Source organism: Ammospiza caudacuta, chromosome 10 (genome assembly GCF_027887145.1).
Source record: "Ammospiza caudacuta isolate bAmmCau1 chromosome 10, bAmmCau1.pri, whole genome shotgun sequence".
NCBI lineage: Eukaryota > Metazoa > Chordata > Aves > Passeriformes > Passerellidae > Ammospiza > Ammospiza caudacuta.
The window spans coordinates 27,233,684-27,257,103 of NC_080602.1; the positions used below are offsets into that span (position 1 = coordinate 27,233,684).

Here is a 23,420-nt window from a genome sequence, read left to right on the forward strand (position 1 = left end):
CGGGGCCCCGAAGGGTTCAATCCGAAGCGGGGCTCGGAAGGGTTAACGCGGCTCGGGCCCCCCCGGCCGGGCCGGCCGCTCCCCCCGGGGGCGGTGCGGGGCTGACATCACGGCCCCGCCGCGCCGAGCACCGGCCGAGCTGAGCTGCGGGCAGCGCTCGGCAGCGGGCACACCCCACCCTCCTCCTCCTCCTCCTCCTCCTCCTCCTCCTCCTCCTCCTCTCCTCTCCTCGCTTCTCCTCCTCCGGCTGCTCTCGGCGTCCCCGGCGCTCCCCGCTCCGCATGCCCGTGCCGAGGTAAGCGCTGCCCGCGGTGCCCGCAAGGTGCCGGGCCCGGCCCCGCCGCCTCCCCCGCCCGGCCGAGCCTCCGCCGCCCGCCGGGCTCCGAGCGCGGCCGAGCCCCTCCCGCGGCCGCGGCCGCTCCGGCCCCGCAGCTCTGCTGCAGTTTTAACCCTTGGAGGGGGCGGCGGTGCGGGGCGGGCACCCCCGGGGGACGGGACGGCCGCGGAGCCGCTCCGAGCGGGGCTGGCACCGCGAACCGCGCAGCGTCCGAACCGGGCGTCCTCCCCGACACCGAGCATCCCCCGCAAACCGCGCATCCGCCGGGCCGAGCGTCTCCCCTAAACCGCGCATCCCCCCTTAAACCGCGCATCCCACAAATCGAGCATCCCCCAAATCGAGCATCCCCCGGACCGCGCATCTCCCGGACCGCGCATCTCCCGGACCGAGCATCATCCGAACCGAGCATTACCCCCAAACCGCGCATCCCCCCAAACCGCGTATCCCCCAAATCGCGCATCCCCCCCAAATCGCGCATCCCCCCGGCCCGCGGTCCAGCCCTCGCGGGGGTCGCGCATCCCCGGACCCCTCCCTAGGCCGCTGCTTCCCGGACCCCTACAGGTGGCTGGAAGGGCGTGGAAAACCTCGGGAATGGCTCCGGGAGCTCGGAGGAGAGGGTGGGAGGGGGGCCAAATCCATCCTGGAGCAGCTCCCGGATTCCTGTGGGGAAGATTTTGCTTCCTGGGGGTTGGTCCCGTCTCTCCCCATCCCAAATCCCTGGGAACTGACCCTGCTCTCCCATCCCTGATCCCACTCTCCCATCCCGTGGCCTTGGCTGTGGCCCTGGAACGATCCCGAGCCCCTGGATCCTGCTGAATTTGGGACTAGGGAGCAAAGGGGCCAATTTCAGAGGAGCCGTGGGATTTGGGATCAGGGACCTCCAAGCCTGGGCCAATTCCAGACTGTGGGATCCTTGGGATTTGGGGTCAGGGAGCTCCAAGTCTGTCCCAGCCCGAGGGTGTGGCACAGCCGTGACTTTGGGAGGTCACCAGACAATCCTGGGAATCAGCCCTGGGAAAGGTCATGGGGTGGGAAGGGTCTGGAATGACCTCAGTGGGCTCTGGGAATGGGATTGATGATCCCATAAAAGCCCTGGGCTGTGACCCAGCCTGGGAAAGGCTGGAATATTGGGAATGGCACTGGGCTGGTGCAGTGGGAATGGGAGGCAGCAGGACTGGAGCTGATCCCTCTCCAAATCCTGGACTGGGATGTGGGAATGTCCAAATAACCCCAGAGAGAACAGGGAGAATCCCTCCTTCCCTTTTCTTTTTCCTTAGGAAAAAACTTGTGGGATGTCACCAGCGCTGCCTTTGGGGTTGGCTATTCCCAGGTGCCATTCCCAACCCATGCCAGAATCCCTGGAAAAGTGTGTTCCCAGCAATTCCAGAGAGAGATCGATGAGCAGGCCGGAATTTGGGATATAAATCCACAACTGGGATTAAAGACCCCCAAATTCTCAGATATCCAGGGGTGCAGTTGGAAGCCAGGCTGGGAATTTGGAGCGCTCATTCCCAGGGATTTTTTTGGGATGGGAACGGATTTATCCCAGAAAAAGGCCCCAGTGACAGCACCTGCAGCAGGATGGGGAATTTTCTGTTGATTTTCAGGGAATGGATGAGCAAATGGAAAAGTTTTCTGTCTTCTGTCCCAAAAAATTCCTCTGTTCGAGCCAAGCTATCCCTATGGATTTTATCTCCTGCAATGTGGATTGATGAAATCCTAAGAAATTCCAGGAGCAGCTTCCTCACCGGGCTCAGCACCGATTCCAGGGCTTTTCCAGGCAAAACTGGGACACAGATCCGGGGAATGTCAGTCCCTGTACGTTCCCTGGATGTGCAGAGGGAAAAGGGAAGTGGGACAAGGAGCTGTGAGAGGATTTTCCAGGATGGATTTGGCTCTCTGGATTCAGCATGGATCCGGGAAAAGCTCCAGTGATCCAAAGCTGCGGGGAAGGGTGGGATGTGGGGATGGGAATTGTTCCCACAGAAAGGCAGGAAAAGGGGGAGCCCCAGGGAATGTCTGGATCTGCATCCTGCCCCAGCTGCCGGCCTTATCCGGGACAGGAATTTGGGATTCTCCTGCAGCAACTCCTCCCACGCCGGGGCCGCTTCCCAGAGGAGCTGCAAACCTTGGATAAGCTTTTCCAAAGTTTGTAAATATTCCAGAGCAATTTGGCCTGGGAGGAAAATCCAGCTGAAATTCGGGAGCAGGGCCCTAAAGCCAACACCAAGAGCTTTTCCTGGGATTTGGAGGGCTGGGAAAAGGCTTGGAGGGGGCTGGAATATTTCCTGGATCCATCCCTGTCCGAGCCACCCCCTCCCTTCCCACGGGAAGGAGCAGACGGAGCTGCAGCTCCTGGGGGAGTTTGGGACCCGGGTATTAAAAATAGGATGGAGCTGGATCCATGGGAATGCTGGGAGAGCCCACGCCTCGCTCCGGGAGCTGCCCAAATTCCCTGGAATCGTGGCATGGATACCATGGAATGGCCACTCCAGCTTTTTTTTCCCAGCTTCCAGAAGATCTGTAGGAATCCGGGATAATTCCTCTGTGCCGTGGAGTCCTGTTTGGTCTCCGTGCCTTGCCAAGGGAAAAGCATCCCAAATTTTGGGAATTGTTATCCCTCAGCCTGGATGACTCTTCAGGAAGCTGAGGGAAGCGGGATTTGTGGGAGAAGGGATGGGAGTCAGGATGGGAACAGAAAGGGCAAGAAAGAGATTCCTTTGCCATGAAAATGGGAATCCTTGGGAATAGCCAGGTGGGAATTCTGGTCAGGGAGGGGCTGGAGAATTTAACCTTGGATCAGGAGCTCCCAATTCCCACCCATTCCAGAGGCTGCATTCCAAGTCCCAAATTAATGAATTACTGGGATCTGGGGGCGTGGGTTTTTTTGGGAAGAGGGATTTGAAACTGTTGGAATTTTTCCCGAAAAACAATGTTGAAAGGAGGATGGTCCTGGGATGATCCCATGCAAAATCATGGAGCTGGGATCTAAAGGAATGGGAGCATCCAAAGGAATGGGAACATGTAAAGGAATGGGAACATCCAAAGGAATGGGAACATCCAAAGGAAATGGAGCCAAACACAAATTCCAGAGAGGAAATTCCAACTGCTCCCTGTCAGGATTAAATAAATGGTGCCCTACAGAAGTTCTCCATGGCTGGGAGGTTGGAACGCTGGGATATTCCCGGTGGGAATTCTCGGTGTCCTCTGCCGCCTTGGAAGGGCAGATGTGGTGGCTGGAACAAATGCTGATCCATGGAAAAGCTGATACCGGATCAATCTGGGGGGAGCTCGATGGAGGGGCTGGGCTGTGCTAGCAGGGAATTGGGATTTGGAGAGCACGGATTGGTTTCCTGGGAATACGGGATGAAGGCTTCTCCAGGGGGTTGCTAAAAATGGATTTGATGGAGAATCTGTCCTTGAGAATTCCAGATATTCCAAAGGGGCTCCAGGAGAGCTGGAGAGGGATTTGGGATAAGGGATGGAGGGACAGGATATAGAGAATGGATCCCACTGCCAGGGGTAGGGATGGATGGGATATTGGGAAGGAATTCCTGGCTGGAAGGGGCTGGGCTGGAAATCCCAGAAAAGCTGTGGCTGGATCCATGAAAGTGTCCAAGGCCAGGGCTTGGAGCACCCTGGGATAGCGACAGAGAATCCATGGAATGTGGAAGTGGGACATTCCCTGCCTCATTATTCAAAAATCTCCTTTCCTTTCCTTTCCTTTCCTTTCCTTTTCCTTTCCTTTTCCTTTCCTTTCCTTTCCTTTCCTTTCCTTTCCTTTCCTTTCCTTTCCTTTCCTTTCCTTTCCTTTCCTTTCCTTTCCTTTCCTTTCCTTTCCTTTCCTTTCCTTTCCTTTCCTTTCCTTTCCTTTCCTTTCCTTTCCTTTCCTTTCCTTTCCTTCTTTCCTTTCCTTTCCTTTCCTTTCCTTTCCTTTCCTTTCCTTTCCTTTCCTTTCCTTTCCTTTCCTTTCCTTTCCTTTCCTTTCCTTTCCTTTCCTTTCCTCATTCCCTAATTCTCCATAAAACCAGGGAAAAGCCCAGGTGGGGTCACCAAACTTTGGGATTGCTCTAGGTTGGGAATAGGGATAAGGAGCCGTTGAAATCTGGGAAAGGAAAATCCCTGCTCCAGGACAAATTCCCCTCATCCAAGGCAACTCCAGCCCTTGGCTTTTTAATGAGTTTTAATTGGGATTCCGTGCAATTAATTGGGATTCCGTGCAATTAATTGGGATTCAAAGGAATTAATTGGGGTTGTTAGCGGGGCCTGGCGGCATCACCGGGATCCGTAACTCACACCCGGCCGGGCAGGCTCGTTCCCAACCCCCTTCCCGCTCTTTTCCATGGAATTTTATCAAACCATGAATGGCTCCATTCATCCCGGATTCCTATCTCCCGAGTCATTCCCTAAATCCGGCAGCTGGGGGGGAAAACCATCTCCGGATGGAGGAGGCAGCTGCTCCGGTGCCCCCCAAATCCAGGGATTCCGGCGCTCCCGGAGCCGTGCCAAGGCCGCTCCCAGAAATCCCGCGCTCCTTTGTTCACGGCAGAGCCGCTGGCACGGGCTCCAGCCACGGATCTCCGGCTGGAATGGGGCTGGGAAAAGCTCCGGGAGCAGAAAGGCCATGCCGGGGAAAGGCTGGAGTGCTCAAGGTGTTGTTGGAGAGCAGAAAAATTGGGATAAAACAGGATAAATTGGGATAAATTAACTAGGATATGAGCCCAGATTGGGGTCTGGCTGTGGGAGATGCGGTTTGATGGGAAATGTGGGAATGCTTGGAATGGTGGCAGCCACATCCTTGTATCCAAAGCTTTTCCAACCTCATCTTTTCCAAGCTCATCTAAAATACAAGGATGTGTGTCCATCCTCCCTATGGATCCAGAATTCTCATGGATGAGCCCCCAGCTCAGTCCTGCTCATTCCAATGGGAAAAGGGACTTTCCCCCCTCTCTGACTTCCCTAAAACCCCCTCAAGTTAGGAAAAATCCTAGAATATTTTTTCCCCTCAAGGGACAGAATTCCACAGAGCTCAGCCCCATCCTGGTGGAATTCCAGCTGGGAATTTTCCCCTCTGGAAGTGGTGGTTTCTCCCAGCAACTCCTGCTGCGCAAATCCCAACAAAGTATGCAAAATAATGATGGAAAAATTATGGAAAACATCCTCCTGCGCCAAAAGCTTGGGAAGAGCCATGCTCCAGCAAAATTCCCTGTGGTGCATCCTGGGAAGCTGCAGGGATGTTTGGGATAGGGCGGTGCCAGGAGCAGGGATCGTTTGGATTTGGGAATGGGAATGACCTGAAAGGCTGAGCCGCATTCTGGGAATCTTTTCAAGGAAAGCTTGGATGGGGCTTGGAGCAATCTGGGATAGGGGAAGTGTCCCTGCCCATGGAATGGGATAGGGTTTGGGGTCATTCCCATCCATTCTAGAATTCCAGGATTCCATGATCTCCAGGGATGCTGCTTGGCAAAGCATGACCCATTTGTGATGCCAGATCCCTGTTGATCCCAACCCTTGGAATGCCACCAGGCACTGGAGTTAATCCCCAAATCCTCCAGATCATTATCCGGGTTCCCCAGTTTTGGCAGCCCTACGGTTGGGGATTGATCCCGGATGGAAGTTGGGATCCAAAGGGTTTCCTTCTTTTCCAGGCTCCTGGAGCAGCCCTGATTCCCTGAGCTCCGCGTCCATCCCGGGCGATCCGGAGGCGCCCGAGCAGCCCGGGGCCGAGCAGGGCAGGTGAGGATCCCGAGGGACCCGGAGAGGGATGGGAACATTCCCGGGGTTCAGCGGGAATCTCCCATCCCATCCCATCCCATCCCATCCCATCCCATCCCATCCCATCCCATCCCAATTTCTCCACTGGAAGCTGGGAATGGGCTTCTATGGTTTTTTATCCATAGGATTGTAGCATCTCCCATGGAGTTCCTTCGAGCACTTGACCCCTTATCCCAAAAAATCTCTGAGGATCAAATCCGTGGAATGTTTGGTCATTGTGGGAATGAGGACGAAGGAAATTAATCAAGGAAATGATGCAAAATGGATGGAAAATTGGCCAGGGATGAGAATTCCATGCAAGCTCATCCAGAGGGATCCTGGTGGGATCATCCCAACCTCTGGAAAAGAGAGTCTCGGGTGAAGAGCAGGGAGCCCCGGTTCCCAAAAAATCCAAGGAAAACCTGGGAAAAAGGGGGATTTGAGGCACATCCCGGGGCAGGGGAGGGACGTCGCGGCTGCTGCTCCCAGAATAACGAGGAGAACAAGGGAAACAAGGGAAAAAGGAAAACAAGGCTCCCTTGCCTTTCTCCGGAGGGTTCCGCTCATGCCGGGAGCCGGAGCACAAGGAAAGGCTTGTCCAGGATTCCCGAGGGCTGGCAAGGGGGGTCGGTGCCATCCCGTGACCTTCAGCCTCCTCCGGAGCTTCCCGGGAAACGGGAATGTGCAGCCTGGAATACTGACTGGATCCTGCTTGCTCTCCTTCCTCTTTCATTGGCGGATTCGGCCGTTCCTCGATTTCTGCTGGATTTCTGAATTCTGAAAAGTCTGGGAGGAACTTCCCAAAAAATCCTTTGGGGATTTTGGGTTTGGAGCCACCCCAGGGTGCTCATTCCTGGGAATATTTGGAATTTTTTACGTGGAAAGGGAGACCTGTCAGAGCTGCTTCCCAGAGCTTTGGAAAAATCCCAGGAAAAAGAAATTTCTCAGGATAAATAAATTTCCTTTTCCCATGCAGAGCTGGGGCTTGGAAAGGGATTTTTCCCGGGCTATCCCAATGTTTCTGCTCCCAGTGGATTTTTTCCAGCAGTTTTTTGATCCTCTCCCACCTGGCACCTCCCTAAGGACTTTTTTCCCTGTGGGGTCCCTTTTCCCTGACAATTCCATCCCTTTAATTCCCACTTTAAAGTGGCTTTCCCCGCTTTTTCCCATTAAAAAGCTGACTTTGGGAAAGGTTGGATTGATGGGATCTTCCCACTGGAGCCTTTTCTTGGGATAGATCCAAACTGCTGGATCCCGGCTGGAAATTCCTGTTGGATCCAAGGATTTATGATGGGATGTGAAATAATTCTGATGGATGAATCCCTGGCTCATGCTCATTCCAATGGGAAAAGCGACTTTTCCCCCTCTCCAACTTCCCAAAAAGTCGGGAAAAAACCCTGGGATATTTTTTCCCCTCAAGAAAATGGAATTCCAAGGAGCTGGAGGAGGGAAAATTCCCGGGGGTGGTGCCCCAGGGCAGCTCCGGGGGCTGGGAATGTTTTGTTCTCCATCCGGAGCTTCCTGAGGTGGGAAGGACTCGGAAAACAGAGTGGGAAGCAAACTGGGCTTGCTTCCGGAATTTTTGCCGGAGGAGGAATTTCAGGATTGTTCTCGGCACGTGGGGCCTGGGAAAGTTTGGTTTTCCTCCTCCGGAAGTTTTCCCAGATGGAAAGTGATCCAAACTCTGCTCCCTGAGGGTGCCAGGGGTGGGTTTTGCGCCTTTCCGAGAATTCCATGAGATCCATTGGAAACTTGGGAAGCAGCTCCAGGATCCAGGAGGGATGAGGATTCCTGGGAGTAGCTCAGCTCTGTCCAGCCTCACTTGGAGCTTTTTCCCAGCGTTTGGGAAGAGGAGAGGCCATTCCCAGGATTTCTAGGCAGTCGAAATCCTTGAAAAGTCGAACTCCATGGAAATCCCAGGCTGGAAAAACCTCAGCTGGGAGATTCCCAGCCGGAATTGTCCCACCTCCCTCATTCCATGGATTCTGTCGCTGCCCCAGGCTGCTCCAAGCCCCATCCAACCTCACCTTGAACATTCCAAGGATCCAGGGGCAGCCCTGGCTTCTCTGGGAATTCCAGCCCAGCCCCTCCCCACTTTCCTAGGGAAGAATTCCTTCCCAAATCCCATAATCCCACTTTTTTGAATCATAAATCCATGATTTTGATGGAATTCCTTTGTCCTCTAGAAGGACTTTGGCTGCCACGTGGAATTCTCCAGAAGTGGGAGGAGGAAACGGGATTGGAACCACCAAAAATTCCCTGCTGGGGGTCAGATCCCGGCCCTCCGGAGCAGCAGGAAGGGCTGGGGTGTTTTCCCTGGAATTCCCGGGAAATGAATGGAATTTTTTCCTTTCCCTCTCTGCACAGAGCTCCATGAGGGACCTGCACAAGTCTGAGGTGCTGGGGAGCAAGCGCGGCCTGGTGAGTGTCCCGAGCCGGGAATTCCCACCTGGCTGCGACAAAATCCATGGAAAACTCATCCCGAGCCAGTCCAGAGGCCCCCAGGGGCTGGCTCTGCTCTGGAGATCCCTTGGAACAAAGGGAATTCATGGCATTCCCACCCAACAGCCCGAATTTCTTTGGGGTTTCTCTCTTGGGATGGAGCATCGATCCTGTGGTGAGGTGGGATGGGGAATTCCAAACCCAGGGCCGGGCTGGATTGGGAATTCCAAACCCATGGCAAAGTCAGGTCGGGAATTTCAACCCTGCAGTGAGGTTGGATCGGGAATCCCAGCCCCATGGCCGGGCTGGATTGGGAATTCCAGCCAGCTCCTGCTCCTGAGTTTTCCCCTCCCATCCCGGATTGGGATGGGGAGGTGGCTTTGGAGGGGCTCTCCCAGCATGTTTTGAGGTATTCCAGCCTGGATTTCAATCCCAAAAAATTCTAGGATAACAACCCCAAAATATCCCCTGGCTCCAGCCGGGCGGGATCTGGGATCACCCCAAATCCATTCCCAAACAGACCAAATCCTTTGGGATTTAATCCCTGAGGCTCCCACATCCCTTGGTCCCGATGCTCCCAGGTGCAGATTCTGTGTGGAATCCACCAGAAATTTGGGATTGCGGGTCTATCCCAGGAATCCCTCCAGGAATGGGGCACAGCAGCGAGTTCAGAGGGGATTTTTCCCTAAAAAAATCCAAATTTTAACTTTTTTCCCCCATTTTCTGCACATAGAAATTGAGAGATGTCCATGGGGTAGGATTGGGCAGCTCCAGCTCCTTCCTGGTGATTCCAGATCCTTGATTTTCCTCCAGAAAAGCGGCTTCTGTTTGTGCCCAGCCTTAATGAACCATTGATGCTGGAAATGTCAAACTCCAGCATTCCTGACCTTTCCCATGGAAAAAACTTCCAGGGATGTGCCGGATCTGGAAGGAGGGAGGGAAAACAACTCCACACCCGAGCCTGGGATCAGCTTGGATTTGGGATTTCTACAAAATCCCCAAATTCCTACAAAACTCAGCCTTGATTTTATCCAGAAAATCCCAGATAGGGAATTTTTGTCACAACCTCTGTGCCAGGAGAGAGGCAGGAAAACCAGGAATAACGGGATTTGGGAAAGGCTCTGTCTCCTTCCTGAAAACCTTGGGGTTTTTTGCACTGGATTTCCTTTTCCTGATGATTTTTCCAAGCAAATCATTCCCTTTTTTCCCCCCCTGCTACTCAACCAAATCCATTGGAAGAACAAGAGAAAATCTCTTTATTCCCATTAAAAATCCTCAGGGCATGGGAAGTGCCATGGTGACAACACAAAAGGGCAGGGGCACAATTCCAAGGGGAAAAAAAAGGCTGGCAGGGAGGAATTTTTCTTCCCAAAAATTCCAGGTGAAGGCAGGGATGAATTTCTCCGTGAGCTCAGACGCTCGGGGCGGATTACTGGGAGCTATTTTTAGGATATCCAGGTTTTTTCGGGATTAGGGCCGGGGCTCTGCCTGTTGTTGTGGCCACAGCTCCTTTCCCGATTTTTCCCTCGCTCCCGCTGTTTCCAAGACTCCCGAGGGATGAAAGGATCCTTTGAAAAGCCAAACACATGGAGACAAGAGCTGCTCCTGCTGCCGCTCCGGGAAAGGCCGGAGCTGCCAGAAAAGTGGGAAAACGTCCAAGCACGGCTGGGGGGCTGTTCCTGGGTTCTTTTCCCTGTTTTCCAGGCATTGCTATTCCCAGGGAATGAGGGCAGAATCAACAGAATTTTACTCCTGAGTCCTTTTCCTGGTTTCTAGGCATTGCTATTCCCAGGGAATGAGGCAAGAGCTGCTGGGGGGTTCTTTTCCCTGTTTTCCAGGCATTGCTATTCCCATGGAATAATGAGGGTAAAGCTGACAGAATTTTACTCCTGGGATCTTTTCCCTGTTTTCCAGGCATTGCTATTCCCAAGGAATGAGGGCAGAGCTGGGGATTTACTCCTGGGTCCTTTTCCACCAGGATCAGCTTGTGGATCCTTGGGATCCCTGCTGGATCCTGGGCTGCTCCATGCAGGAAAACCTGCGGAAAACACGGAATATTCCCAAAGCTCCCTCCATCCCCCTCCCGCCCCAATTCCTGCTCTCCCGCCATCCATTTCCAACCCATCACATTCCAAGCTGGAATTCCTTTGTCACGTGCACCCAGGCATGTCCTGGATGAACATTCCCGCTCCAAAGGGGAGCAGCTGGAATTCTGTGGCTTTCTGAGCCTTTGGGAGCCTCTCCAGCAATGGTGCTGTAGGTTTCTCGGGAATGTTCGCGTTGGAATGGGTCCATCCCAATGCTTCCATGTCTGTGGTAAAAACAGGAGAGCAACCGGGAATGCTTTTATGGGAATGGGTTTTTTTGGGAATGCTGAGCTTTCTTTTTGAGTCTTTTGGGAGCCATTCCAACACCGGGAGAACGCTTTTGATTTTTTGGGAATTCTCATGTTGGCATGGGCCCATCCCAATACTTCCATGTCCATGGTAAAAGTAGGAGAGCAGCCAGGAATGGTGTTTTGGGAATGGTTGTTTTGGGAATGCTGAGCATTCTTTTTGAGCCTGTTAGGAACTATTCCTTCTCCGGGGGATGCTTTCAATTTTTTGGGAATGCTTATGTTGGAATGGGTCCATCCCGATGCTTCCACGTCCATGGCAAAACGCAAGAACAACCGGGAACATGGAATTTTTTTTGGGAATGCCGATCCCTGCGTTTCCCCGCAGGGGATGTCATGGCGGCCGCAGTACCGCAGCTCCAAGTTCCGGAATGTTTACGGGAAGGCGGCGAGCCGGGAGCACTGCTTCGACGGAATTCCCATCACCAAGAACGTCCACGACAACCATTTCTGCGCCGTCAACGCGCGATTCCTGGCCATCGTCACCGAGAGCGCCGGCGGCGGCTCCTTCCTCGTCATCCCGCTGGAGCAGGTGAGATTCCCAACGGGAATTCCCAAAAAAGTGTCCAGATCTCCTTTTCCTGGGGTTTCCTTGTGATCCCGCTTGAGCAGGTGAAATTCCCAGCAGGAATTCCCAAAAAAGTGTCCAAATCTCCTTTTCCTGGGGTTTCCTTGTCGTCCTGCTGGAGCAGGTGAGATTCCCAACGGGAGTTTCCTAAAAAGGAATCAGCTCCTTGGAATCTCATTCCACTGCTCCTTCTCTTTCTTTGGGTTTTCCAAAGAATGGCTGGAGGCACACCAGGGATTTAGGGTTGGACTTTTTGGGAAGAATTCCTCATCCAAAGGGTGGTTGGGCACTAGAACAGAGCCTTTCCGTGTGAAAAGCAGGAATTTTGCGAGGGATTTATCCCTCTCATCCCTGATCCAGGCGGGATCTTCCCCCTCCTCCTTTTTCCATCTCCATCCCAGATTCCCCTCACTTTTCCCAGGAATTCCCCTGGGATCTGCCCATCTCAAGTTGAAATTCCCATTAATCCAGCGGCTCTTCCAGCCGATCCCGTGGGATCCGCAGCTCCCAGGAAAAGAGGCAGCAGCGACTTTGAGCCTGGAATTTACCTCAGATAGGGAAAGGGGAGTGTTTTGACGGGAAGAGAATCCGTTAAAATGAGATCAAAGGAATTTTTCCAGGGACGGAGGCCCTGGCACAATTCCCAGGAAAGTTGTTGCTTCCCTATCCCTGGGATATTGGAATGGGATAAAATCCTTTCCCATGCAACCCATTCCTGGATCCTGGGATTCTTGGATTGCTCCCAAAATTTGGGCACTCACTTGGGCTATTCCTGTATTCCGAGCAGGAATCCACATCCCATCCCTGGGCACCTGCAGCTCTGGGATGCTCCCAGTCTCAGTCCCCGGAGGAATTTTGCCATGGCTGAGCTGCATTCCCAAATTTCCAGATCCCAAATTCCAGCTGGGAAGGGAAGCTGGGAAAAGGAGGAGCTGTCCCTGGTTTTCTTTCCCTCCATCCCATCATTCCTTCACCCCTTTCCCTGTGCAGCATTCCCGCCTCTCCTGAATTCCTCGTTCATTCCGGAGGCAGCTCCAGATGGAAGGAATTCTAATCAGGATTTAATTGCAGAGCACAGCTTGAGCCTCATTAATATTCCCAGAAAAAAAACCCGGGAGCTTTGTCTGAGCACCCGGAGCGCTCCAGCTCTGGCCTCATCCCGGCTCCTTCCTCACGGATCCCAACTGGAATCACCATCCACACCCCCTCGATCCCGAATGCTGAGGAACAGCCCCACATTCCCAGCAAATCCCACTTTTTTCCTGGCAAAATCCTGGTGGGATAAAAGCAGGGATGGCGTTCCAAAGGGATCCTCAGAAATCCTGGGATATCCAGCTGGTCAATCCCGCCTGGAGCGGCCCTGGATGCTGGAGGAGTTAATAAATTCCTGATTTTTTATTTTTTTTTTTTATCTGGAGCCTGATTAGCTCATTAAGGAGAAACTAATTTTCCTTGGAAATCAGCAGCTCCCTAATTAATTGTGATCCATAATTAGAAGCTAATGAAGGTAACCCGGATACCGTGGAGCCGCTCCGTGGATTTGCTGCCGTATTTTTGGATCTTTTCCCTGGATTTTGCCCTCAGCAAAGCTCCCGGAATCTGGGCCGGGCCATCTGCTCATCCCAAATCCACACCCCGGGGTTTTCATGGAGCGATCCAAGGGATGCGTGGGTTGGGAAGAGGGAGCTTTGCTCCTCCCAGATTCCGGAGCCTCGGGATTGGGAATGAGCCTGTCCCCAGCACCAGGATAAAAATATCCCAAGGGAGTGGGCGAAGGATCAGGAGGAGCAGGATTGGCTCCCTAGGAATGGGAGAATCCCAGATTGGTTTGGGTTGGAAAGGACCTTAAAGCTCATCCCATTCCATGAACAGGACAGGGCTTTATTTGGGATGGGAAAAAGGCTGGATTTGGGATGGGACAGGGACAATTCCCACTATTCCAGATTGCTCCAAGGTGGCCTTGAGGATTTGGTCCTGGAGACCTCTTGGAAAATATTCCTTTCTTCTGAGTCAGGGAACAAAATCCTTGGACGCTGCAATTCCATCAGGAAGCAGCTGGGTGCCTTCGCATCCCATCCTTCTGGAGCTCATCCCGTTCTCCTGGAGCCAGGCTGGGAATGCTGGGAATGTTCCCCGGGAGAAGGGAAGGATCCAGGGAATCTTTAGAGCCCCTTGCAGGGCCTAAAGGAGCTCCGGGAAAGCTGGAGAGGGATTTGGGATAAGGATTTTGTTGGGATCCCCACGGATCCCTTTGCAGAGAACCACTTCCATGGAAACAGAGGGATTTTTGTTCCCGCCAGGAACGAGGAGTTGTTTTCCAGAGGCAGCCAATGTTCTCTCCAGACGGGAGTGGCAGCGGGAAGGGGCAGCCTCTGTTTATCCGGAGGAAGCTGAAATCCAAACTCCTGCTCCCGTCACTGCCGGGACTGTGGGAATGGCTGCGTTTGGGATGGGGGAAAGGCTGGAATTGGGATAGGATAGAGTATGGAATTCCCAAACCTCCCCGAGTTCCCTTCCGTGTTTCCTTGGGGTTTTCCATCCAGGAATGGGATCCAGAGGTGCTGCCGGATGGATGCTGCATCCATCCCTGAGGTTTTCCACGTGGGATTGAAGGATGGAGTGGAACGAAGGGATTTTTCCACGTTTGTGGAGCTTTTCATGGAATATGAGGGTTTGGAAGTGCTCCTGGTTTGCGTTTTCCAAGGGAAAAGCAGATTTGGAGAATTTCAGATATTGAAATAATTTATCCAAGATTTCCTGCTGGATGGATTTCTGGGAAAAGTGGAATTCAGCCATTGCCAGAATGGAGCTGTGCTGCTCCAAGGATGGGAATTGAGGATTTTTCCCACCCCTTGGATTTGGTGCTGATGGATCTGAAGGAAAATTCATCCCGGATTTCTATCAGGGAGCAAAATTCCATCCCTCCCATCCCAGGGATGGCTCTGAGTCCACTGGAATCCCCGGGATTCTCTACACAGATTCCTCAATCCCATTCCCTGATTCCAGAATCCAGAGGGTTTCCATCCCTCTCCCTGCTGCTATTCCAGCCATTCCCAGCGAAAAATTCCCTCTCCACCCCGCAATCCCCAAAATTCACAATTTTTCCAAATAATTTTCCCTTTATCCAACGTAAGCCAAAGGATTTTCACTTTTCCAAGCGCTTCAGCAAAGGGAGGGGTGGGAGCTGCTGGAAGATTTCCTCTTTACAGCCTTTTCCGTGGAAAACCTCGGAGCTGCCGGAGCCAGGAGAGCTCCAGGGTGTCCCTGTGGCGCCGGAATCTGGGTCACTGAGCTTCCCTCAGCTGGGGATCAGGGATGCAGGGATTAGGATTCACCTTGGATTAACTCAGGCTGTCGGCAAGGTCCCACTGAAAAACGGGATAAGCGCAGCCGGAATCCTGGATTTTTTTAGGGATTTTTTCCCTTTTATTGCCTTTATTTTTCCTTTGCCTTTTCCAGGTGCCCTGGAATGGCACATTCCTTGTCTTTTTCTCAGTGTGTGCAAACAGTATGAATCAAAATTCTGGATTTCTTGGGAAGAAATGAACCCTAATAATGAAACTCAGTGTTGTCCTCTTAACATCCTGATAAATTTTGGGAAAATCCATCAAATCTTATGGTAAAAAGGCATTCACTCGGCTGATTCCTCAGAATAAAAAAGGTGGAATTTGAATTTGTGCTGTTAAAAATTCCATCCACCTGGAATTCCACAGTTTCTGTGGGAATTTCTGCTGTGGCCAGGGTGTGAATAAAGTCCTGTCAATGCAAATCAGACATTTGGGAAAAGCAAGATAAGCCGATCCTTTGGATAAGTGATGGGGGCTGGAATATTTCATATAACAAAGATAAAACCAGGAATTGCATCCTAGGAATTCACTGGGAGGCGGAACTAAGGAATCACTGACATTCCCCCTTTTCCTTTTCCTTCTCTGTCTCATCTTTGTGAATTTTTCCTTCCCAAATTCCTCCCTGCAGCTCGAGGGAGGAAATGAATCCCAAGAAACCTTGGGAGCGACAGCTCTGGAGCCCTTCCTGGCCCTGATCCGACTTCCTGGAGCTGCCGAGGGCAGAATTCCCAGCACGTTCCTTTGTTCCCAATAAACGGAGCCGGGAGCTCAGCACAGGAAAAGTCGGGAAGGAAAATCCATGAAATATTCAGCGGCTGTGCCGAGCTGACCCAGTTATTCCACACGCTCCGAGCGCCGCTCCGGCACGGAGCCAGAACGGATCAGGGAAGGACACCGGGGTGGCATCCGGACACAGAGCTTCCTTGGGACTGGAAAAGGTTCCCATCCCGGTGGGAATCTTCCCAGGAGGCTCCGTAAAAGCTTTGGAAATTCCGCATGGAAAGATCCCAGCCTGTGGGATTGGGGATTAGCGGGAGTTGCGTCGTCACAGAACTTGGGGTTTGTTCCCATGGAGTAGAACCTTGGAAAATGGTGGTTCCGAGGTTTGGGAAGGAAATCCAAAATTTGGGAGGGAAATTCCAAATGCTCCAACTCCAGGCTGGGTTGGATGAGCTTGGAGCAACCTGGGACCAGGAAAGGGATCCTGGGCGATGGCAGAGATTGGCAATGGATCTCCTGGAAGATCTTCCCACACAAACTGTTCTGAAATTCTGGGATTCGCGCAGGATCCAATGGCTGAGGCGATTTGGAGCCTCTGGAATCTCTTCCAGTCCTTTTGCCCATGGATTTGGATCCTGGAAGGAGAGGTTTGGATATTGGGAAGACTTCCTCATGGAAAGGGTTTTCCAGCCCTGTCCCCACTCCCAGAGGGATTGAAAATCCCTGTGGATGTGGCCCTTAGGGACATGGATCAGTGCTGGGAATGGTTGGACTCCACAACCTTGGAGTGCTTTTCCAACCCCAATATTCCATGATTTCATGAGTTCCCACTGAGCTCTCAGCTGTCCTTTCCCTGCTCCATGGAGTCTGGAGAAACCCCTTCCCATCCATTGATCAGCTGGGAATACTGGGAATATTGGATAAACCAAATCCCTGGCTTGGCCCATACCGGGCTGAGCTGGATCTCCCTTCTCCAACAATTTCCCATCCCTGGAAACACCAATTTCTCCCAAAATTTGATATTTTTCCTGATGTTTTCCTTGCTTTTCCACTCCAGACCGGCCGGATCGAGCCAAACTATCCCAAAGTTTGTGGTCACCAGGGAAATGTGCTGGACATCAAGTGGAACCCCTTCATTGAGAACATCATTGCCTCCTGCTCCGAGGACACGTCGGTGAGCCGGAATTCCGGGATGCAATTCCCAGATCCATCCATCCTCCCCATCCCATTGATTTCCTATTTTGATATTTGCATGGATTTGTTTTGGTAATGCTGAGGGATAGGAGATCAAAGCCAATCCCAAATTATGCCCAGCCTGGCTCCTGAGCCAGAATTCCCTCCCGTTTTTTATTTTCTGGACACAAATCCAGAGGATCCAGAGGGTAATTCCCATGAGGAGCAGCTGAGGGAGCCGTGAATGCTCAGCCTGGAGAAAAATGGAATTTTCCAGAGGGAATTCCAGGCTCTCCACAAGTCCCTGACAGGAGGGGGCAGCTGGGAGAGGTCCCAGGGAAGGTTCAGGTTGGAAACCCCCATGGAGACAATGGAAAAGAGGAGCTAAATCCTGGGAAAATCCCTGGTGGTTTTTAGAGCAACTAACCTGGAAAATCTGGGAGCCTTTATCCCAAAGGATCCCAAAATGTGGAGTCTGTAGGGTCAGGTTTGGGGTCTCAGGACAAGGAAGGGCTGGGAATCTGGGAATTCAGGATGAGGATTCCAATGTCCTGCCTGGATAACGCCATCTGTCCTGGCTGGATTTTCCCTAAGGGATCCCAAGGATTCCTTATTTGTCCTTGAGGGACAATCAGAAGCAGGGCTGATCCTGGAATTCCCGAAAGCTTTGTTTTTGGGAATTCCAGGATTTTGGATGTTTTTGGGAAGGAGCTTTCAAGGCCAGGAGTTGGGATGGTCCAAACCCCATTCCGGGTGTGGATCCACCCTGGCTGTATTTTTCCCAAGAGATCCCAAGGATTCCTTATTTATCCTTGAGGGACAATCAGCAGCAGGGCTGATCCTGGAATTCCTGGGCAAGGCAGGAATTCCAGGGCGGGAGTTGGGACGCTCCAAACCCCGTTCCAGGTGCGGATTTGGGAGATTCCAGAGGGAGGACTGAAGCGGAACATGACGGAGGCGGTGCTGGAGCTATATGGACACAGCCGCCGCGTGGGGCTCGTGGAGTGGCACCCCACCACCAACAACATCCTCTTCAGTGCCGGCTACGACTACAAGGTCAGCCTTCCTGGGAATGCCATTCCAAAGGGCTTTCCCGGATCCTGGCACCGCTGGGAGTCGCCTGTGGATGGCCAGAGTGGGCTCGTGGAACGCTGGAATGGTTCCAATGGGTTGGAGGGAGCTTAAAGCTCATCTCATTCCGTGGTTTCCATAGGGCAGGGAGAGCTTCCATAGGCCAGCGAGACATTCCATGGATCAGGGGGACATTCCATGGACCAGGAACACCTTCCACAGGTCAGGGAGAGCTTCCATAGGTCAGGGAGACATTCCATGGACTAGGGAGACATTCTGTAGATCAGGGAGACATTCCATGGATCAGGAACAGCTGCCATGACCAGAGAGATATTCCATGGACCAGGAACAGCTTCCAAAAGCCAGGAACAGCTTCCACAGATCAGGAACAGCTTCCATGACCAGGGAGACATTCCATGGATCAGGGAGACATTCTGTTGATCAAGGAGACATTCTATGGACCAGGAGCAGCTTCCACAGATCAGGGAGACATTCCATGGATCAGAGAGACATTCCATAGACAAGGAACAGCTTCCAAAACAACAGGAACAGCTTCCATAGACCAGGAACAGCTTCCACATACCAGGGAGAGCTTCCATAGACCAGGAACAACTTCCACAGACCAGGAACAGTTTCCATAGATCAGAAACATCTTCCATATACCAGGGAGCACTTCCATATATCAGGAACAGCTTCCATAGGCCAGGGAGACGTTCCGTGGACCAGGAGCAGCTTCAGCAGAGCAGGAAGAGTTCCCACCATCCCAGGTTGCTCCAGAGGCTGTTCCCGCAGGTGCTGATCTGGAACCTGGACATCGGCGAGCCGGTGAAGATGATCGACTGCCACACGGACGTGATCCTCTGCATGTCCTTCAACACCGACGGCAGCCTCCTGGCCACCACCTGCAAGGACAAGAAGCTGCGCGTGGTGGAGCCCCGCTCCGGGAGGGTCCTGCAGGTGGGATGGGCGCTTGGAGTGAGATTTTTAGGGAAGAGTCCTATGGAATGTCATGAAAGTACCCGTCAAGTGCCATAGGTGCTCCCCGCGGGAGGTTTTCCGTGTGGTGGAATCCAATTGCCAGCCTGGTTGTGGAGATGGTGGGAAGGGCCTGGCCTCATCCCAAGCGGAGGAGTTGGAGGCTTTGATTCCGTTATTAATTAAGGATTTGTGGAAAACGGTGGGAGTAAAAGGGAAGGTGCAGGGGAAGGTCCAGAGTTGGAGGCTTTGATTCTGTTGTTAAGGATTTGGGGAAAACAGTGGGAGTAAAGGGGAAGGTGCTGGAGGTTTGGAGGAGGATGATGGGTTCTCCCTGATACCCGGGAAAATGGGAATTTTGGCTTGCCCTGGGGTAGGTGCCGAAGGACAGAGCTGGAATTTCCCCAGGATGAGGCTGGGGGAGCAGGGAAAGGGCTTTCCTGGGATGAGAGCTGGATCCAAGGGGAATTCCAGAGCTCATTCCTGTCTTGCAGGAGGCCAGCTGCAAGAACCACCGCGTCAACCGCGTGGTTTTCCTGGGAAGCACCAAACGGCTTCTGACCACGGGAGTGTCCCGCTGGAACACCCGGCAGATCGCCCTCTGGGACCAGGTGGGTGCTGGGATCGCCCTCTGTTCCTGCTGAAATTGCTGCTCCATCCTTGCCAGGATCCTGCTCCATCCTTGCCAGGATCCTGCTCCGTTCCTACTGGAGTTCCTGCTCCAACACCACCAGGATCCCTCTCCATTCCTGCCCAGATCCCTGCTCCATCCCTGCCGGAATTCTTTCTCCATGCCCCCGCCATCAGGACACGGCTAACACCAGGATTTTCCTGTTTTCCAGGAAGATTTATCCATGCCTTTGATTGAGGAGGAGATCGATGGGCTCTCGGGGCTCCTCTTCCCATTCTACGATGCCGACACCCACATGCTGTACCTGGCTGGGAAGGTAGGGATGTATGGAGCATCCAGATGTGCCATTCCCAGAAAAATCCCCCAGCATTGCCCAAGGGACTGGGGCTGGAATTTGGATCCTGGAATGGTTTGTATGGAAAGGGAGCTTCAAACTCATCCAGTCCCATGGATGTCCCTGCCATGGGACACATTCGATCATCCCAGGCTGCTCCAAGTTCTGTTCAACCCAGGATACTCCAGGGATCCAGAGGCAGCCACAGCTTCTCTGGGAATTCCAGCCCAGCCCCATCCCACCCTCCCAGGGAATGATTCCTCCGCAATGTCCCATCCATTTCTGCCTTCTAAGTGCGCCTAATCCTGTTTTTTTCCACCTTCTCATTTCCAAATCCATTCCCATCCCTCTTCCCTGCTGCTCCAGGGTGACGGCAACATCCGGTACTACGAGATAGGCTTGGAAAAGCCCTACCTGAGTTATCTCATGGAATTCCGCTCGCCAGCTCCGCAGAAAGGACTGGGTAAGTGTGGTGGTGCTGCTGCTCTGCTTCCCAGAGCACGGAAAAGGTGGATGGGAAAGGTGCTGGATTGAATGACACAAGGAAAAGGGTTTGGATTGGGTTTGGTTTGGATTGGATTGGTTTGGAATGGGTTTGGGTTGGGTTTGGGTTGGGTTTGGGTTGGGTTTGGAATGGGTTTGGGATTGGGATTTTCCATGCTGGAATTGTGTGGATGGGTGATCCCAGTGCTTCTCCAGTTTGGGATTTTCCATGCTGGGAATTTCATGGATGCCTGATCCCGGTGCTCTCCGCAGGGGTGATGCCGAAGCACGGCCTGGACGTCTCTGCCTGCGAAGTTTTCCGTTTCTACAAACTCATCACCCTCAAGGGGCTCATCGAGCCCATCTCTATGATCGTCCCGAGGCGGGTGAGTCCTGGAATGTGGGAATGAGCGGGATCCGGAATGTCTGGGCGGCTCCACAGCCATGGACATGCCCCACTTTGGCCAATCCCATGCATGGCTCTGTTCCCACCATCCCTGCTCCTCTCCATCCATACTCATGCCATGGAATTTCAACAACAAAACAGGAATGTTTTTAAGGAATGTTTCTCCTAGGGGTTGGTCTCACTTGAGTTTTGGGAATTTTGGGGAAAATATCTCGTGGCTTGGGTTTTTCTGGGAAGCAAATCCAGCTGCTGGCCAGGCTCTCTGCTCCAGCCAGCACTTCCCAAATTTCCTCCCTGTGCCTGGAGTTTCCCAACTATCCGGGTGTTTATTCCTTCTGTGTGGGAGGGAATTTTTCCTCAATTCCCAGGGAGCAGATTCCCAGATCCATTGCTCTTTTCTTCCCATTTTCCCAGTCGGAGACGTACCAGGAGGACATTTATCCCATGACTCCAGGGACGGAGCCAGCCCTGACCCCGGACGAGTGGCTCAGTGGGGTCAACAGAGGTAAACCCACCAGGGGGGTATCCCAAAAATATCTGGGATGTGGGAAAGGACCACCACATCCTGCTGATCCACCAGCTCTCCCACAGATCCCATCCTGGTGTCGCTGAAGGAGGGATACAAGAGGAATTCCAAGATTGTCTTCAAGGCGCCGGTGAGGGAGAAGAAAAGCGTGGTGGTCAACGGGATCGACCTCCTGGAGAATGTCCCGCCCCGCACGGAGAACGAGGTGGGGCAGCCCTGGAGTGGGAATGGGAATGGGATCTGGGGATGAATCTGGAAAGGCACCGTGCTGCCAGTTTCCATCCCAACAGAGGCAGGAATGTGGGATCCCTCCAGGGATGGGAGCCCGGGATCTAGCCCATGACCCTTTCCCATGGTGGGAATGGGGGATCCGTTCCATAAGCCTTTCCCATGGTGGACACCTTTTCCAGGGACACCATCCACTATCCCAGGCTGCTCTAATTTGGCTTTGTGCACTTCCAGGCCAGCCACAGCTTCTCCGGGAATTCTTTCCCAAAATCCCATCAAAATTTCCCATCCTTCAGTTCAAATCCATCCCTTGTCCCCAAAACCAGCCAAGTTATGGCCCAGCATGGATCTGGCAAAATCCTGGGATGAGCTGATGTGATCCCATCAGCTCCATCCCTTCATCTCCGTCCTTGTTTTCCAGCTGCTCCGGATGTTCTTCCGGCAGCAGGACGAGATCCGGCGGCTGAAGGACGAGCTCTCGCAGAAGGACATTCGGATCCGGCAGCTGCAGCTGGAATTAAAGAACTTCCGGAACAGCCCCAAGAACAATTGACTCCAGGGATGTTTTCTAAAGAAATTCCTTTGTTTCTACTCCTGAATTCCTTGGATCCACTCACCCAGAACACAATTCCGGAGTCCGCGGCTTCCGAGAGCCTGGAATCACGTCCTGCGTGTCTTGTCTGGCACTAATCCCGCTCTAACCTGATTCCTGGGAAAGCCTGGAGGCTCCCAGTAAGTCGGAGCCATGTCCTGTCCGTTGGGATGAGCCAGCCCGGGGCAGATTCCCGGGAAAGCGCGACGCTTCCTTGCTATTAATTTTTTTTCCTATGCAAAAATGTGACAGTGGGAGCGGAACTGGAAAAGGGGCGGGAAGTGGGAAGGGCTTGATCGTCAAAGGGAGTTTCCATGTGGGAATCCGGGATCCTTCCCGTGCTGGGAAACTGGGATCATTCCCATGGGAGCAGGACGGGATCCTTGCTGTGGTGGGAAACTGGGATCATTTCCACAGTGGGAAATTTCCACATGGGATCCTTTTCATGATCCTTTCCCATGCTGGGTGCCCTGGACTCTTCCCACGGTGGGATCCCGGGATCTTTGCTGGGTTGGGAAACTGGGATCATTCCCATGGTGGGAGCCTAGGGTCCTTCCCATGGGAGCAGGATGGGATCCTGTAGTGGGAACTTGGGATTCTTCCTGCAGCTGGAGCCTGGGATCTGTCCCAGGATCCTTTCCCATGGTGGGGAACTGGGATCCTTCCCATGGTGAAAATTTGGGATCCTTCCTGTGGTGGGATCCTGGGATATTCCTAGGGGTGCTGCCCCACGGATGGAGCCCAAGGGACGGATCCTGAGGATGGATCCCGAGGGATGCACCTGGAGCTCGCCAGGCTCAGCACTTTGGACAATCCCAGGATTGACAGGATTTGCCTGGAGCGCAGGGAATGACACCAAATCCCGTTGGTTTTTCCTGGAGATCCCAATTCCCACTCAATCCGAGCCGCTGAAGTTCCCGGCGTTCCCAGCGCGGGTCTGTCCCGTCCGTGTCCTGCGTTCCCGGCGTTCCCTGCTGCGTTCCACGTGCTGTCGTTCCTGATTATTTATGCTCCCACGGGATAGTGATGGAATAAAATCTTTTCAGAATACCAGAACCGCGTTCCCGCCTTTCCTTCTCCATCCAGGGGCTGGGGGGCATCCCAAGGAAAATTCTTGGATGCATTTCCCCAGACCAGGGAGGGGGGAGAAGCTGAAGATGGATCTTGGAATCCAGCACGGATCCTCATTCCAGCATTCCCAGCTCATCCCAGCATTTCCAGGGAGGAAAACACAGAGTGCTGGCTCTTACCTGGGATCCAGGAGCTCCTTGTTCCCAGCAAAGCCAGGAGAGGATTTTCCAGGAGAAAGGCTCCAGTTTTCCTGGGATAACCCCCCCAGAACCCCCCATTCCCGAGGGAAAACATTCCAGGAGCTTCACTCAACACCAGCCTCTCCCTGGGCTTCATGCAAAGGATTTTCGGGAGACAAAGGTGCTAA

At 53.1% G+C, this 23,420-nt stretch overlaps 1 protein-coding gene across 2 annotated transcripts; it reads left to right on the forward strand.

Moving 5' to 3' along the window:
• The first annotated feature begins 231 nt into the window (after positions 1 to 231).
• Positions 232 to 22,975, forward strand: CORO2B (coronin 2B). Of its 2 annotated transcripts, XM_058811260.1 has the most exons (14): positions 232 to 295; positions 5,986 to 6,073; positions 8,459 to 8,512; positions 11,257 to 11,460; positions 16,621 to 16,737; positions 17,643 to 17,792; positions 18,600 to 18,764; positions 19,277 to 19,393; positions 19,625 to 19,729; positions 20,114 to 20,210; positions 20,504 to 20,616; positions 21,051 to 21,141; positions 21,228 to 21,367; positions 21,812 to 22,975. In XM_058811260.1, the coding sequence occupies exons 3-14, from the start codon at positions 8,465 to 8,467 to the stop codon at positions 21,941 to 21,943; spliced, it is 1,479 nt and encodes a 492-aa protein (XP_058667243.1). In that variant the 5' UTR covers positions 232 to 295; positions 5,986 to 6,073; positions 8,459 to 8,464; the 3' UTR covers positions 21,944 to 22,975. The 2 variants fall into 2 exon arrangements, with proteins under 2 accessions (XP_058667243.1, XP_058667244.1); XM_058811261.1 differs by lacking the exon at positions 8,459 to 8,512 and having other exon boundaries at positions 255 to 295.
• Positions 22,976 to 23,420: the final 445 nt, after the last annotated feature.

Coding starts and splice junctions, on each gene's coding strand:
- CORO2B (XM_058811260.1), top strand. CDS start 8,465: ATGAGGGACCTGCACAAGTCTGAGGTGCTGGGGAGCAAGCGCGGCCTG. Junction 17,793..18,599: donor GTGCCGGCTACGACTACAAG/GTCAGCCTTCCT, acceptor CTGTTCCCGCAG/GTGCTGATCTGGAACCTGGA. Junction 21,368..21,811: donor CGCCCCGCACGGAGAACGAG/GTGGGGCAGCCC, acceptor CTTGTTTTCCAG/CTGCTCCGGATGTTCTTCCG.